Genomic DNA, 17,121 nt, shown 5'->3' on the forward strand with positions numbered 1-17,121 from the left:
CCCTAATGCTTATACAGGAAAGTCCATGAAAAGGTTAACAATCAATGCAGGGCAATGCAACTGTGAAAAAATGGAAATATGTTCATGTATAACAAGCGCGCAAGAGCAATAACTCAGCACTTGTTGTGTGTGTGAGTGTGTGTGGCGCTAGCTTTTCCTGCCAGTTTTTGTGTGTGTGTGTGTGTATGAGAGAGAATTTGTGTGTCCAAGGGCAGACAGAGCAGTGCGATCTATGTGAGTGCTGCTGTCTGGAGCAGATGCTGTGTCCCCAAGCGTAGAGGGAGGAGGGAAGAGCCTGTGCAGGGTGGAGGATGCACCCTGTAAAACTGAATACTGACACGAATGAGCAAAACAAACACACTGTTTTTTAACCCCTTGAAATGCCCCACTTACACATCAGAGATGAGAGTGGTTAATTGAATATAAGGACACCCAAGTGCAATACTTGTTTAAAATTAAACGGAAAGGCAACACCCACGGTGATGAGACATTTTATATGCATAAGTAAATGACAGGATGTCTAATTTATATAGTACAAGGTCAGACATTATTAAATATGCCGTGTGCAAAGTTAAATACATGTCATACATTAAACATTATATATTTAAAATTTTTTTTTTTTTTGTTAAATTCAGAAAATACATACTGTGCTCTAAAACATGCAGAAAATGTGCTTTCTCTAAAAATGGTTCACTTATTTCCACTAAGAAACCACCCAACTGTGATTCACCAAGAGTGCCTGGTCAAATAACACACTATATAATATATACAGTATATATGATATAGTCGCAGTCAGAACCAGAATTCTTGTATCTTCATTTGTGCTTTGTTTACTTTTTGACTAAATTTCATGATGAATGGACCAGTAGAAATGCACCACACTGATCTTTCTACTGTTGCCATTTTGGAGACACAACATTTGCCATTTTGTTTTGACAACAACAGCGATAAAGAAAAATCTTCTTAATTTGTTGTAATATTGAAATACTGTTCTGGGTGAAAATTCGTAAACTCACAGGGCTTGTGGTTATGGTTAAATGGCCATCCTTAATACACAGCCTTTTTGGATTTATTTTTTTTGTATTGCTGATAACCTCCCTGGCTTTGTGTGTGTGTGTGTGTGTGTGTGTGTGTGTGTGTAAGACAGTAAAGGTGCTCAGCTCTGTTTCAGCAGGTGAGAGTTGCACTCTTTCACAAGTAAAGCGAGGCGGGAAGAAGCTCCCACGGGCTCAGCAGGAAAGAGAGTCAAAGCGACAGAGAGAGAGAGAGAGAAAGAGAGAGAGAGAGAGAGCGAGAGAGATACAGAATCTAGAGTAAGGTGAAAGAGTGAGTGAGATTGACACGAGACTCCAAGACTTGTCGCTGAATGGGAAGGGAGGGGAAGGGGGGGGGGGGGGTTACCTTTGTTGCGATTTTCGGGGGCTCCTTGTTTTTTACCTGTTCAGAACAAGAGAGAGAGGGCGGAGGGCTGATATAACATGGTTTAAAGTAAATGAACCAGACACAAATCAAAAGAAACAAGGATTTTAAATAACTGGATACAAAAAAATCAAATCAATGCAACTTCACACGTGTGTACGTGGGCTAAAATGTGTCATCTCGAGAAAAAAAAAAAAGAGCCAATTTTTTGTTTTGTCGTGGTGGACCCATGTTGCAGACATTTTTTGGTGAGTCAGGGAATTAAATTTTGCCAAAGACTAAGCAAATGTGCAGGTAACATTTTTTGCATTTGCTTCTACTGCAGGTGTCAAGTTGTCAAGTCAAGTAGCTTTCGGTTCTTTACTAGGTTTAGGAAAATGCATTAAAATGACTGCCTGTGATATAGAATGCGTCAGATGAAGATTAGGCTGGAAAATGTGTGAGTATTCCTTCAAAACTGCTTTCTGTAATGCCTCCTGCTTCAGTTTGTTCATGAATTTTTAGATAGTTACTTTGACAAACTGTTTCTCTGCAGTCAAACAAAAGCCTTCAATTTCGTTCCATTACTGTAAGTGACACTGCAAAGTAATTGATAAGGCAAGAAGCCAAATGAGTAAAAAAGCGCTAATTACAAAAGGTCGAAAAGTCTGCCAAAGCTGTCACTGTGGGCAGCGAGCAGCATTTCGAAACACTTAGGCTAAAGCTGTGCTGGCACAATGCATCATTGTGGTTGCATGATAATTGACTCGTGAAGTTGGGATGCAACTTGAGAGCTGCCTTGACGTTAGCTTCTCCGACAGTAAAGCGTCACGGCACGCCCAGGCGTTTTTCATTATGGGTACAGAATCAGAGAAGATCTCATGCACACAGACGTCAGACGCACAGGAGGTGGACTGATGACAGAAGGTGCTTGTATGTGGACAGTGTGTGCTTGTGACGACTGAGTATGAGGCATGCCTGGGGGACCATGAAAGGCAGCTACAGCCGGTAAGATTGCAAAGGAGAGGTGTTGAATGCTGAGCTGAGGGGACAGGTGACTTTCAGAGCGAAGTGGCAGCGTTTCTACAGCTGTCTTACTCATCTCTTGTGGGAGTGACAAGTGTGTTGTGTTCACCAGATTTTTTTTCTTCATTTTTGAACATAGAACAGGCTTCCCAATTGTCTTTTCTCAGAAATGACACGTTCAGCCCAGCAAGAATGAATGTTTGGGGGATGTAAATTTGACAGAGGGAAAGAGGAAAGTAAAACAAACGAAAAAGAAACTAACTAAACCAAATAAAAATTTAAGGGATTAGCATTTGATGAAATATTGTAAATAAGTAAGGTGGGGAGAATTACATCCAGTGGCACTGATTGATCTCCACTGACTGATGAGTCCTTAGTTTCTTTGTCTTGATCTTTTGCTCTAGCGAGTGACACTTCACTTCTCGGATGTGTAGATCTCTGATGGGCAAAACTAAAAACTAAAGTGATGGGATATCACTCAAATTGCTCTTACCTCTGACAAGGGAAGATGATATGGGAACTGCCCATGTGGGTATTAGGCGAGGTAGGTTGATTGATTTGGCCTGTGAGAGTTTTTACTGGTACAGTTCTAAATCGATTATGGACTGACTCACCTTTTTTAACCTTTTTCTCTTCTTCCTCACCGCCGGCTCCAAGGAGGGTGAAAATGATTCCAGTTTGGGAGTTCAGGCCCACAGCAGTGACCACCATCCTCCCAGAACCCTCCATCACGTGAGTTCCTGACCAATGGAAGAAAGATCACATGACCACACTCTTCAAAATAAAGTTACCAAGTAGGACCAATGTGATTGGTTGTCTGTAATTTTTCAATCCATGGTGAAAATCCATGGAGTTTAAAGATCCAAGAACCTTTTACCCAAGGAAAGAACCATTTAGGGACATGCAATCAGTATCTGTGATAAACAACAAATGGGACAGTGACAAATTTTGAGAAATGAACACTCAAGAATAACCTGGCTACCCTGTGCAAGTATCCAACACATGTGGCAAAATCTGAACAATAAAGACACACACACACACACACACACAAAAAAAAAAAACTCACCAGATAGCAGCATGGGGTCTTTTTCTAGGGACTTCCTGACCTGGTCAGACTCTCCAGTGAGCGAGCTTTCATCAATCTTCAGGTCATTTCCCTGGATGAGAATACCATCAGCAGGAAGAAGGTCACCTGAGGGCAGAACAAAAAGAGAAAGATGTTGAGAAAAAGATGAGGACAAGACCACAGGCAAACGAGGAAAGAGAGAGAGAGAATGTTAAAGGAATATTAGATTGACACAGGCAAAGGAACATAGATGCAGTGAGAGAAGAGGAAGGCTGCTTTCGGCCACCATGGAGACGGCGCTCTCATGTGGCTCTCGGAGCCCCACGCGTCGCCCACGTCTCGGCCAGCCCAGGCAACAGCGCTGTGACTCACACAGGCCTGTTAGCATGAGTCATAGCCGTGCTGAGGCTGAAGCAGGAGCTTCTGACCGCCAGCCATATACGATCTGTTACTACCAGAGCTGTGTCAACTTAAGCATAGTTCTTAGACAACGAGAAAACAGCTCATGAAGCTTGTTAGAAATGCATATGACTCAAAGGGCAAACTAACTGGGCTTAAGAAATGTCAGGCTCCTCATGGAAGTCTAATGCTGTGTATGTGTGCATTTTTAAATTGTGCAACTTAAACTTGCTAAAGGCATTTATTAGAAGAGGATTATAATAAATGCTAAATGCATTAATTATAATCAGATATTGTGATGAAATTTTATTGAATCATTTCCTACATAAGTTTTCGAATGGAACTGATGTTTTTTTGTGGCCAGAAACATACACAGCTAAGATTTACTGTCTGAAAATGTACAGCTGAATTGGTTCACGGAGGTCACGTTCTCCTATTACCTGTGCTACAAAAGAGAGCTCTCACCGTATTTGATCTGAGCGATGTCTCCAACCACAATCTCAGCCACGGGGATCTGGATGACCTGACCCTTGCGGATGACGGTGAACTTTTGCTCCTGCTCGATGCGGCTCTGCAGCCCGCGGAACTGCTTCTCTTTGCTCCAGTCATTGAAGGCGGTCACAAGCACCACGATGATCACTGAGAACAGGATGGCAGCACCCTCAATCCAGCCAGCCTGAGACTCACCTTCATCCTCCACACCACCGACAACCTGGCCACACGCTGAAAACACATACACACACATAGAGAACAGACCACATGATTGTGAAAAATTCATAATTTAGTTGACATTTATGAAATGTCATCCTTAAAAACCATAACATAATCCCTTCACATCAATTCTGCCTGAAATATCCATATATCTACAACAGTATGTGACAACATGCATATTTATCCTTACAAAAAACTCCTTGGCTGCTAGGACTATTTACCAACACTGGATTCTGCATCAATGACCTAATTTTCACCCCTGAGAGTTGATGACTTTAAAGGTCACTCTTGCACTCTGAGCCATATGGGGAACTCACAAGTTCACTGCAGCCGCCAATACAGGCTCTTCCATATTCTGAGCAGTCAAAACAAGAGGTTGCTTCTCCCAACAGACATAGTTATCTACAGAAGAGCTGCCAATTTGTTTCTTTTTAGACAGTGACAAAACCTAATCGAAAAGAAAACAAGTAATAGAGTGCTAGGACTTCTAATTCTAAAGACTGCCACTGCCTGTGCAGAATGTACCAACTGTCAACTGCTAGCTGCAGCTGGGACTGTAAATGGGCTTTTACCTCTGACTGTTGTTAGTAATGCATGTGTATCCCTAACCACAATCTTTGAACTAATTTTAATTGCAAAACTTTAATTGCAAAACAATTAACCATACACACATGCACATTTTCAAAAGTTTGGGTAGTTATGGACTGCCTTACCATTACTGTCACCTCCTTGTGGGTGGTAGAAGGACAGGCCCAGCGAGATGATAGCTGCTATCTCCAAGATGATAAGGGTGACATCTTGCAGCGCCTCCCACACCAGCTGCAGGAAGGTCTTGGGCTTCTTAGGAGGGATGAAGTTCTTCCCGAATGCCGTGTGGCGCTTTTCCAAATCTGCCGGGTTTCCAGACAGCCCTAGAGATTGAGAGTGAATGGAATGCTGTGAGTGGGAATGATGCTAATTATAACCCATCACTACAAAAGCCTTGATGAGGAATGAAACACTCAGTCAAGATAAACGGTCAGTTAACTTTCTTTAAACACAGCAAAAAACAACACTGGGTAACTAAACAGTTCGTGTCTAAGATTTAAGATATTTTTACAGTACTGAAAACGTGCCTAAATAATACAAAAAGGTTAAATAAAAATATAATAGTGACGAAAACAGTGATGGTGCAACAGGAATGAATGTCACATGTTTGGCACTAACCAATCACTGTTACACTTCACATACTACACTAATGAATGCACATCTAATGGTGTTGCACTTCTACTCTACAACATACAATTTAGTGTAGAAGTATGCAGATTTGGATGTAGCCAGCGACTTCAGCCCTCATTAAACTGAGTACAGCCAAGCACAGCAGATAATGGGCTGTCAAATCTGTAGTGAGAGCTACTAAAGGTCCACACCCCTCCATTTTACACACCATGCATTGTGCAAGTACATGACATAATCTTCAGGAATGTGGGCGAAATAGTAGTTGACGGATTATTACTAGCTTGTAAAATGTTTGAATAGAAGACTTAATTATGTTTTCAACCATATATATTCCAAATCAGGGACACATTTCATATTCACATACATTATGGACATTATGTTTCTTAATAAATACCTAATGAATAAATACACACTGAATCACAGTATTCTTATTTGAGAAGGTAATCATGACCGAAGTGTTCTGTGTTCTACATTTCTACCATTTCAGTGCAATCCGAACAACTGTAACCCAATTAAAACCCCAAATCAATCTTATAAATCTGAAAAGGTCTGTCAGGTGTATGATTATCATGTGTGAAGCTGACATTAATACTCCAATGGTTAGTATATTAATACTAACCACTGCTTGTGCTCAAAACCCCATGTTTTGTTTCAATCATTTATTTAAACATGTATTTCTGCAGCCTAGTTGATAAAGGTTCTCCACTGATGATCATTTATCTATCTTAGACTCTTCACCCTCCCCAGTGAGTGAACTACTTTGCATGCATGGAAATCAGTTGATGTTAACTTAAAGGAGAAGCTCTGTTAATAAAAAGCATAGACCCATGTTGCGCGCACAATCTTGAGGCCTCCATTTGCACAATCCACAGAGGTTACACATGACAACACCCACCGAAGTTTCCATTTACCTCTCTGCATGAATGTACACCATTTAATGGCTAAGACTTTGCAGGCTGAGCCCAGCCCATTCACGCCCTCTTCTACAGGGTACGTAAAACAATGAGACCTGGGTGGATCCTTCACGGCAACTCAAGCTGTATTTCATTTCATATCAGACATTCCGAGAGTGTTTGCCGATAGATGATGTTGAGAAAGATTGGCGGAAATAGGACAATTCACTAGGGCTGTGTCCATTTAATCATGACATGCATTCAGTAATAAGAAATTGTGAAACCGTTGCACAGCTCAGGTGGATTACGTTGGATACTGCCGGAATGGTTTAGAAGAGCAACAAAGCAATTAATCAATAGAGGGAGTGAGCAGCATTTGAAGCAGATAAGTCTCACAACATCAAATGATTTTTTTCCCCTGCAGTTTTAATCAGAAAGAGAACAGCAATCAGACCTGAGAGAGAAGAGTGGCAGGGTGGTGCTGAACTGAAGTAAAAGGCATTTTAGGAAAACAAAGCTCGCTTTGCATGCATATGCTGCTTCGGCATATGCATGGCTGGTCTGAATGATGCAAGCGTAACGGATGTGTGTGTGTGTATTCATACATGTGTGTGAAGACTAGGCCTTTTAGCACAGATGCTCCCTACAAAAGTAGCCATATCAGTTCCACTCCATAAATATGCCAGCTGAACAGTAAAACGTGCATGTGTGTGTGAGAGACCACTTGTGCATGTGCTTATAATGTCCCAAGTGCTTCCTTTCCCCCCTTAATTAACCCTGACCTCTGCTGGCTGGGAGTATGTTAAAACTCTCTGATCGTGCCACCAATCCTCAAGGTCTCTCTTCACCGTCTCTCTCTTTCATATGGTGTGAAAAACGAGTGTGTGTGGAAAGAAAAAGTGGTAAGGAAAAAAAAAGTGAAAAAGTGCTGCTGCCAAGATCTTACTGGCACCCCATTCATTCCCATTGTCGGAACGTGGACATATTCAAGGTGACAGAGTGTTTTCTACAGATGGTTAGAGCTAAAAGCGTAGATATCATCACAGCATACACATCACTTTTTCTCTTATTGTTTAGATTGTTAACAGTAAACCCTCTCAAATTATCTGGTGTTCTGTTTGAAGGCCGTATAGAACATGACTAGATCTTCATCAGATCGTATTTGTCCAATATGAGTACCCTAATGCTGAGTATTGGCCGATTCAGATCCGATGTAATATCTGTGTAATACAGTCACACACTCTATGTAGGGAAGCAAGTTTAGCTTAGTTAAAAATAAAAAGTTTATTGTGTATAAAATGTGACATTCTGGACTGATGTTTTGTTTTTATTTTTAAAACAAAATATTACAACCACAAATGACAGAAAAAAGACGGTTCCCCTCAAGGTTTCTTTTTGTTGCTGTGAGGGAGTTTTTCCTTGACACTCTTACCACTGGCTTGTTCAAAGAAGGCTTGGAACCGGATCTCTGTAAAGCTGCTTTGTAACAACACCCGTTGCGAAAAGTGCTATACAAATAAGTCTGAACTGAATTAAATTGAATAGACTGGAGGAAAGGTAGCTTCATCAAACTCAGACCAAATGCCAGAACTGCAGATATTACATGGCACACTGCTTTGCTTCTAATTATTGTGACTATAGTCTGTTTAGTTTGTCAATACTCAATCCATTAACATATATGCTGGGAACAGCCCCAGGGCCCAATCACCTGGATCCCTAATAACGAGGTCTTGAATAAAAGGTTATTGGATATATCTTCACAATTCTGATTAAGCGAACTACAGCCCACAGCTGACTAAATAATTATAACCAATGTATATAAGACTGAAAACAATCATAAAAAGATTTGCTACAAGAAATTTGACACTGCTGCTCTTCCTAGGTCTTCCAAAGAGAAAACAAAACTGAATACCATCACTAAAGGCACTAAAGGCACTAAAGGCGCCTGGATGACCTCCAATGAATACCAAGTTGCATGACAGTAAGTAGGAGATCAGAACATTTCAGAGCATTTTAGAGCAACACGGAGCAACTGAGAACAGGTTGGGTCATGTACCACGACAATGATCCAAAATACAGAAACAGGCTTGTTTGATGTTAATCTAAGTAAAATGAGTCCTCTGCTACAGGCAATTTAAGCAAATCATCCCATAATTATACATGAACACAGACTGTGTGTGAAATCCTTGTGGTTTGTGCCAGTTACTGAATTTAAAGACTGACATTGCTATAGCACCACTGTTTCATTGTAAAAGATTCTTACTCGTTAACCTGCACAATGCTAACAATTATTACAACATCACTGAAAATCAGATCACATTTTAGTGCAGAAATCCAGACAGTTACAAGGAGTGTTTACTTTCTTCCCTGTGAAGGGAAAGGAAGTTACTGGAAAAAAAACAATCAATGCTCCTGCGGGGGTTCAGCCAGTTTATTGCATGGCCTGCAGACACAGTCATGAATAAGCCAGTGAGGTTTAGTGTGTTTGTGGGGGAGATGCACACCATTTTAGGAGAAGTAGCAGTCTGGGATTTTACTAGACTATAGACACAATGGCATTAGAGGATGCTCACTTGGAGGTAAATCTCTCCCCACAGAAGGAGTGGAACAATGTCAACAGGCCCATGAAAATGTACGGTATTATATAAAGTAAGAACAGAGATAAAACGCGAGGGAAAGAAAAAAGCAAGGAGGGGTATGGGATTTCCTCTTCTTAAGGCAGCGAAAATGGGTTGACTTGAAGGGATTATTCCTCCCAGGATAAACAGTGACCTCTCTCTCTCCTCGCTCTGCCTAAATTTCTCTCCCTCAGTCTCTCAACCCCGATTGCTATTACTTCATTAATTCAAAGCCACATATGAAGGATCGTCTGGGTTCCTAGGCGAGTCCATCGTCGGGTTCAGCTTGTTTATTCCTAACTAATGCTGAATCCAGACTTCTGAAGCTGGACAACTTCAACAGTTTGACCAGAGGTTTTACATGGCAGTTCTTTTTAACAACGACAGACCTGTCCCTAGTAATCGAGCAATCTTTATTTTTGCCAGCTTCTCTAAGCCGTCTAGAGGGGCAAAAGGTCAGAAGTAATTTCCAGCATCCTCTCTATCTCTTCCTCTCTTTCTTCTGCCATTAGTAGTCAGGGCAATGGCAGCAAGCTGCAGTGAAGTGATTTGTATGTGTGCCGGCACTTTTACGAGATTGGGAATTAAGGCGAAAACATCCACGGCCTCCCGGAGGACTAGCCGAGTCGAAAGCAGCATTTCAATGACAAAGGAGCCTTGCGGCTCCTCCTCGAGCTCTTCATCTGAGCCCAGACACTGCTTTTGAAAGCTCCATCACCAGCGCACGTCTCGATCTGAAAGAATTCAGATTCCTAACGGCCTCCTGGTCAGCATCACAGAAGCCACCAGATTTCTCCCAGTAAAAATGAAGCAGGCATGGTGTGCTTGTGACATTCAGCAGAAGCTCCATCCGTCCTTGTCAAACACAGCATTTGCAGTACGCAGGAGAAATGCCAGTCACATAAATCAGATATTCTGCATCTTGCTCTAGCCCCCACTTTGAGTAATGTTCAACAGAAGGCTAGCGGAGGCAGAGATGCAGAAAGGGTAGATAGAGCAGTGGAGCAGCAAGCGGAAACTGTAGAGGTATCCAGACTTCCTCCTCCGTGCTACTACTAGTATTTAACCTCTTCATATGCTCTAGCAGGCTTGGACAATTTGCTGATATTATTTTTTAGTTGTTCAGTCCTGAGCGTCATGCTTCATTTGAAAGTCATGACTTAAAAAGTGATGTCTGATAAAGCTGTTGGATATCATGACTGTATGAGAAGTACTGAACAGTTTGATAATTGATAACTGGTAACTTGGGCACTTACAATACAATGATCATTTCACATGGCGAGTGACATGTGCAGCATGCAAGCAATGCAGTAAAACTGGAGGGGATGTAGTTGTAATTTGTGAATATTACAGCAGCACTGTGCTTCCCCTGAGCCAGTCTTGAACCCTACGTTCCAGTATGTAAAGTGAACGTCAGCTGAGGAACGACTTCATCTATAACTGTTAGCTAAAACAAACCTTTTAAATTAGATGATTATTCTTTCGTGTTTGTTGTGTGTATATTGATTTGAGTAGGCCTATATTAAAATATATATTAATTTGTTTTTGTAGCAGGGAATGCTGACTTTTTTAACAGCCTTAAAATGCACAAAAACATTTGCAGTTGTGATGCCATTAGAAGTATTAAGATACCATCAATATCTCATTATTTTTATTTTGCACTTTGTACAATAATGAATGACTTTTTTGCATTTTTAATAGTTGCTTTAAGGGGAGGCTAGTTCATTCTCTCTTTAATTACCCAGCAACAAATAAATGAATAAGAGAGTCTGGGCTTGTTACACATCCAGACCATGCACACTGTTCAATTTATAGTATAGTGCTTCTTATACGGTCATCATGATATCCAACAGCTATCAGACATTACTTTTTAAGTCCAAGTCCAATTAAACATGACTTTCATGACTTTTGTCTGTAGTTGTAGTCATGTGACTCTGCCACGCCATGGAAGCAACATAGAGGAGAACTCAAACACTAAGCCAACTAGAGCTACTAGAGTAACTCGAGCAGCTTATATAATCGTTAAATGTTCAATTTATCCTAATATTGACCACAATCTACCCCCCGTACAAATGTACTATATGCAATATTTTGAATAAAAAAGCTCCCTGTTTTAATTATCAATGTTTAATATTTGTCCACTCGTCCACCAACCCTCAAAAGCTTTGCTTAGCTTTTTACTTAACTGCTAACTTTGCAGAGGTTCACCAAACTGATCATTTAACCAGTCCAAAATATTAATCAAGTGTCTTTACTCCCGAGGCCGAATAAAGCTGACCGTCTCAGGATGGAAAGTGGCTATAAGAGGGATGGTGTCAAGGTGACTGATGGTGAAGGCTGTGTATGTTTGTGTGTGTGTGTTTCTGAGGGGAGTCTGCTGTGATGGCAATCGAGGAAGACCGTTAATGGGGGCTGTAGCGGTCACAGAGGCTGGGAAGACAGCCAAGCACAACAGGCTGCATTTCAACACGCAGGACACAAGCGATTCAAAAGAGAGAGACAGAGTGAGCGAGAGCAAGGGGAAGAGAGAAATCTACGGCATTCTCACATTCTTCACATTCACACGTTATCTGTCCTGCGACATGCGTCAGTCACAGTCGGGAAAGTGTGCGGGAAAGTGTGTTACATTGGGTTCGGAGCTTCTGCAAGGTGTGAGGTTTGTCTGTAGCGGTACCCACCTGCATCAACAACAGCTCTCACAATATTACCATACCAGCACATAGCTATGCTCAAAGCAAACCGCCCCAGTGCTTCTTGAACAGTCAGGCCTTCGACTGAGGCCCTAACTTCTCACTGAAGGACAAACTTATCCCATCATGCCTTTTGTTTTTCTGTCCTGCTTCAGCTAAGAGCAGTGAGAGAGATCTTGAACACATGGACAGCATAAGGGCTGTGGCTTTCTGGAGTGCAGCCATTGCACCCTCCCTCTCCAATCGAGTGTGTGTTTGTGCATGTGTGTACATGTTGATGAGTGTGTGCGAGCGTGCGAGTGTGTGTTCGCATCGGCACGGCTTATGCATCTTTCCATCACAACATTACTCTTCCTGAAAAGTCATTCCATCACACAACCTGTTATTACGTGCACCTACAGCGGGTTTATTCGGAAAAGCTTACGCTCCAGAAATAAGAAGCTTCACGAAAGGACGTGTTGTTTGGAAAGGCTTTCTCTAAACTATGATGTCAGCAAAGTCAATGATTCCTGAAGTACTTTACTAACAAATGTACAAAGTAAATACACAACTGTTCTTGGTATTCACTAAAAGCAGGATGCGAGGTGCATGTCACTGCACGCCCTGTGTTGCGCTCTAATTACAGTCATTCATATTATATGACTGACTTGTCACTGAAATGAGGCAAGCATGCGAGTACACACATTTTGTGTGCGGTGGTGCTCGTCATCACAAACCACATCACCGTCCATTTGTTAGAAGTGATTCCGGCCAGCTAAAACCCCTCATCTGATTCACCCAGAATGACGTTAATATCTGTTTAATTAAAATGCATATACAATCAGCGAAGTAGTGTGATGATGGCACTGGTGTGATTTTAATTAGAACGTGGCATGTGCGCTAGATTTTTAATAACATAGATTACACTCGTGATTCAATTATCAGACATCATTTTAGGTAAAGGTAGGTGATGGGTGACAGTGGTGACAGTGCCTAGTGATTTTACCTTGCAAATTTATACGTCACACAGAACAAATTACAAAGTTGACAAAGTTGTTATTTTAAAAAATGAATATGAGCTCAAACTGCAGACTTTTAGCTTTGGCAAACCATGTAGGAATGACAACCATTTTCATAAAATAGCCCATAGCACAATGTAAAATAACTAGAGGTGATTTTAAAGTTCTTTTAAAAATTATACACCCAAATCATCCAAACCCAATTTGGATCTAAAATATGTGCTATGAACGTATTCATTAATTTGAACTCCAATATGCCACAGTAGACTAAAATAACAATAACTTTGTCAATATCCAATTATTTTGTGCCAGACTAGATATTACATTAATATATAATTTGTATTCAATAAAAATGTAACAAGAGTTAAAACAGTGATGAACATTAACATTTAACCCTTTTTTACCCTCAGTGGTTAACATTACCACACTAATTACTTCATAATGCTGCAAATATGAATACTGTATTTTTCCACTGAGCTCACAACGATGACAAAAATGGCCAGTAAAAAATAGCTCCTGACGGCCGTTAAGAATATTTGCACATTCTAAATATGGACACTGCCCGCTACGAATGAGATAAAAAGGGGATATGGACCACTCTGTGTGGTAGAAAGTCTTAGAATAGAAATAGCTAGAAGGTGTGCTTTTTATAGAAATATGTTAAAAACTGTAATGTGGATGGGTTACTGGCTGTAGAGCTACGATGACAAACCACAAGGGGAAACCTCTCGTCAAACATGAGCAGTTAGCTAAAAAAAGAAGCCTCCGGTCAGAAATCAAAGTGCCCAAGCTGTAGAACATGTCTGAATGCAGTGCTTTAAGATTTTCATTCAATACTAATATTTGAAGCTAAGATAAACACACAGATACACTCCTGCGCACACACACACACACACAGAAACCACAGTATTGATCCTAATGACAGCCACTAGTGTGGTGGGCCTTGACCTATCCAGACCCACTATCAGGGCTCCTTAACTCAAGCTGCCTAAAATCATCTTAAAAGATTAATGGTTCACTTAGCCCTCACCAGGTCAGCACACACACATACACACATACACAAATGCATTCACCACAGCCATGATCCAGGACATGAAGTAGCTCTTGCAACTGCATGGGGAAGTATGACGATATCTTATCATTCCTAAAACAAATGACATCACAAAACACTTTTTTCTGAACATACCATGGCTATCATGCAGCTGATATAGGGTAGTGCATGACAAGGTTGCCCTCAATTTGATGTGAATGGGGTTTGTTTCCCCACAGTTGGAAAGCCCTAATTGGACTTCCAGGTCAACATTCACAGAACTCTAACATGATTATACTGTAAGGCTGCACAGCACATAAATGTACGAGTAGACCAATTATGGAAAAGCTGTATACAACCAGCCTGCGACCCTCACTGATGCAACTGCGAGAGATGTGACAACACATCAAAATATAAAATGAGCTGAAAGACACTGAAAGGGAAATATATTAAAATGATGAGTTGGATAAGTTACTTTATAAATAAAGGAGCAACGCGGAAAGCAGCGGTGAAGTGGGACTACTTAGACATGTACAGCTGACGAGGAGCTGTTCCAAATACAGCTAATAAAGTTTTGTGAACTGGCATTCTAATAATTATGATATCTAATGTAATGGTATTATCTGTTGCTGGTTATCTGTAAACTTTTCGGTTTTCAACAATTCACTACAGTTGGTAGTGTCATGCACAACATCCCTCCACTGAGCTTGTAGATCATTAAACCACCTTCAAGTAAAGTGAGTTTACATTTTTCCCATATCTCTCAATCTTAGAGAATAAGGCCGGACCAATAATCCACTGTAGCCAAACAAAAGTGACTATTCAATTTTAAACCTCTGTGAAACCACGACCACCATTTAAAGTGCAAATGAAAATTCACTTACGGGTTCACTTAGTTTTTTTCTTCTAGTTTGGTCACATTTCTTCATCTGTAAAGTAATTTTCAATGTATCTTTATAAAAGATAAACTGTGTTTACTTTACACCTAACAACATTACAGACAGAAAAAAACCAAAGACTTGACGAACCAGTCTTTATCTCTTCTCCCTTGTATGGATGACCAGTGGTGATGGTCACTGGTGTGTAAGGTATATCTGTGCATGTATGGGATCTCAACAGCAACCAGTGAGAACAGGCAGAACGTCTCATGTCACTAGTTTCTGAAAGTCTTATCTCCCTCTGTCTTACTTTCTAAATAAACATGCTATCATGGGTAACAGTTTATGGAATCTGGGTTCCCTAAGTAAAGGTCCTACTCTTACAGAGACAATTCACTTAAAAAAAGAAGAGAACAAGTTGTTAACTGAAAAGCTTTTTGAATACTAACTGTAATTTATTAGCTAGCTAACAGATGGGGACATATAGGCAACAAATTTAGGTAATAAAAAAACGAACAATTTAGCAATAAATGGCTTTATTTTGTTACTTTTGTTACTTTGTTTACTTTGGCTAATTGGTTGTCCGTCATTCTTTAGCAGCAAGCATTTAAACGCATTCAGTAAAACTGTACACAGGGACCAGCATGTCCTGACGGCTCATTCGCTACTGCTTAACCAACCTCACACTGTCCTCTGCACTGTAATTAATGCTGAAGCTCAGCCCAAGGGAGACCCCATCTACGCTGCTTCCGTCCGCAATCGCCATCTCACCCAGTCTAGGCGGAGGGCATGTTACAGTAAACTGAGGATAATGCACTAGAGGTTCCGTCCATCTGAAGCATTTGCTTCCTCCCTCACTTGATGTCCGCTCACTCTGTCTTGATTAGACCTGCTAGCTGAGTGGGGGAATGAAATGAAGGCCCCAAAACATGGCTTCTCGCAGGCAAATTCTGTTTTCCACTAGACGAGGCAACCTGATACCAAATAAATATCTGTGATAATGGACTGCCCAGTAAACTTTATGAAGTTATGCCTCAGGAAATAGAGTAAAATACAGATACAATAATGTCCATTAAGGAAACACAAAGGAATTAATTGCACTCTCCATAAGTACGCAGTCATTGACACACACTACATGTTCACTTTTCTACTGACAATCTGGAAGTATACACAGTAACTCATAAGAACATTTGCAGATGGTGAAAGGGATATCAAAATGAGGACTATAAACTGCAAAAATGTCCTTTACAGTTTGAGCTGGAAATGGCCTTTTTTTCTCATAATAAAAAAATGACGTCCACAATTGCAAGCAAATTGCCTTTTACTACTCATGGCAGCCTTAATGAGAGCTCATAAATCACCCCTAATCTCTATTTTTAAGCGCCACCTGTTTTACACACAAAATTCAGGGAACATTTCTCAGGCCTTCTCGTGAGTGCACTGACTGCCAAACATTTGGCCACTTGCATCAGCAAAAACACCCAGGGAAGGTTAGCTGTGACATCAAATAAATGCAGGTCTAGAGCCAAAAAAACTATTCTGGCCAACGCTAATAAAACATTTAGCTGCACCTGAGGCTTATGAAGTAGTGTGTAACATGGTCAGGTGTCAAGATCGTTATAAAAAAAGTTTCTCTTTTTTCCCAGAACATTTAAATCAACAGTTTGGTGAGCTGACCAAAATATTTTATCACAATTCTAAAAGTCAAGTCTTGAATAACTCACACTACGCAATACCAGGATATCCTGACGCATATAAATATACAAATGTATATGTATGTATGCATGTATGTATGTATGACAAATATCAAAATATCATTTGAAATATTAATTTTTTTCCCCCTCACTAAAACAGTTGTGTTTCCTATGACATCTCTCAGTTTTGTCCTACCAGCCGTATTTGTAGACAAAAGACTGAACATATCCCCAATAATGTGACTAATTACGACAAACGTGACTGGCAGAAAGAAAATATTTTTCAGCAGGCTGCTGTGGCCACAATCCAAACCCTCTAGCTGGACAGAAATATCACTTTCATACAAAACTCCTATGCACTTTAGTGCGTGTCACAGTCTATGTCATGATGTAATATGAATTGTTGAGTTTAGCTTAGAAGAAAAGAAAAAAATGGAGCACTCTACAGACGACTGATGATTCACTGTTCTTCACCAGCCAAGAATGCAATGGAAACTAACAG

At 40.6% G+C, this 17,121-nt stretch overlaps 1 protein-coding gene across 6 annotated transcripts in view; it reads right to left on the reverse strand.

Moving 5' to 3' along the window:
• The window catches only part of atp2b4 (ATPase plasma membrane Ca2+ transporting 4), an 86,282-nt gene that overhangs the window by 34,870 nt on the left and 34,291 nt on the right, over positions 1 to 17,121 (reverse strand). For 4 of the 6 annotated variants that reach the window (XM_072666138.1, XM_072666137.1, XM_072666142.1 and 1 more), the window contains 5 exons: positions 5,314 to 5,511; positions 4,355 to 4,612; positions 3,491 to 3,616; positions 3,039 to 3,164; positions 1,402 to 1,437 (listed from right to left, as the gene is read on the reverse strand). In XM_072666138.1, the coding sequence (XP_072522239.1) occupies positions 1,402 to 1,437; positions 3,039 to 3,164; positions 3,491 to 3,616; positions 4,355 to 4,612; positions 5,314 to 5,511 (744 nt within the window). The remainder of the gene's footprint in view (positions 1 to 1,401; positions 1,438 to 3,038; positions 3,165 to 3,490; positions 3,617 to 4,354; positions 4,613 to 5,313; positions 5,512 to 17,121) is intronic. The other 2 variants (XM_072666139.1, XM_072666141.1) reach the window with 1 other exon arrangement.

Source organism: Salminus brasiliensis, chromosome 21 (assembly GCF_030463535.1).
Source record: "Salminus brasiliensis chromosome 21, fSalBra1.hap2, whole genome shotgun sequence".
In the NCBI taxonomy this organism is placed as follows: domain Eukaryota; kingdom Metazoa; phylum Chordata; class Actinopteri; order Characiformes; family Bryconidae; genus Salminus; species Salminus brasiliensis.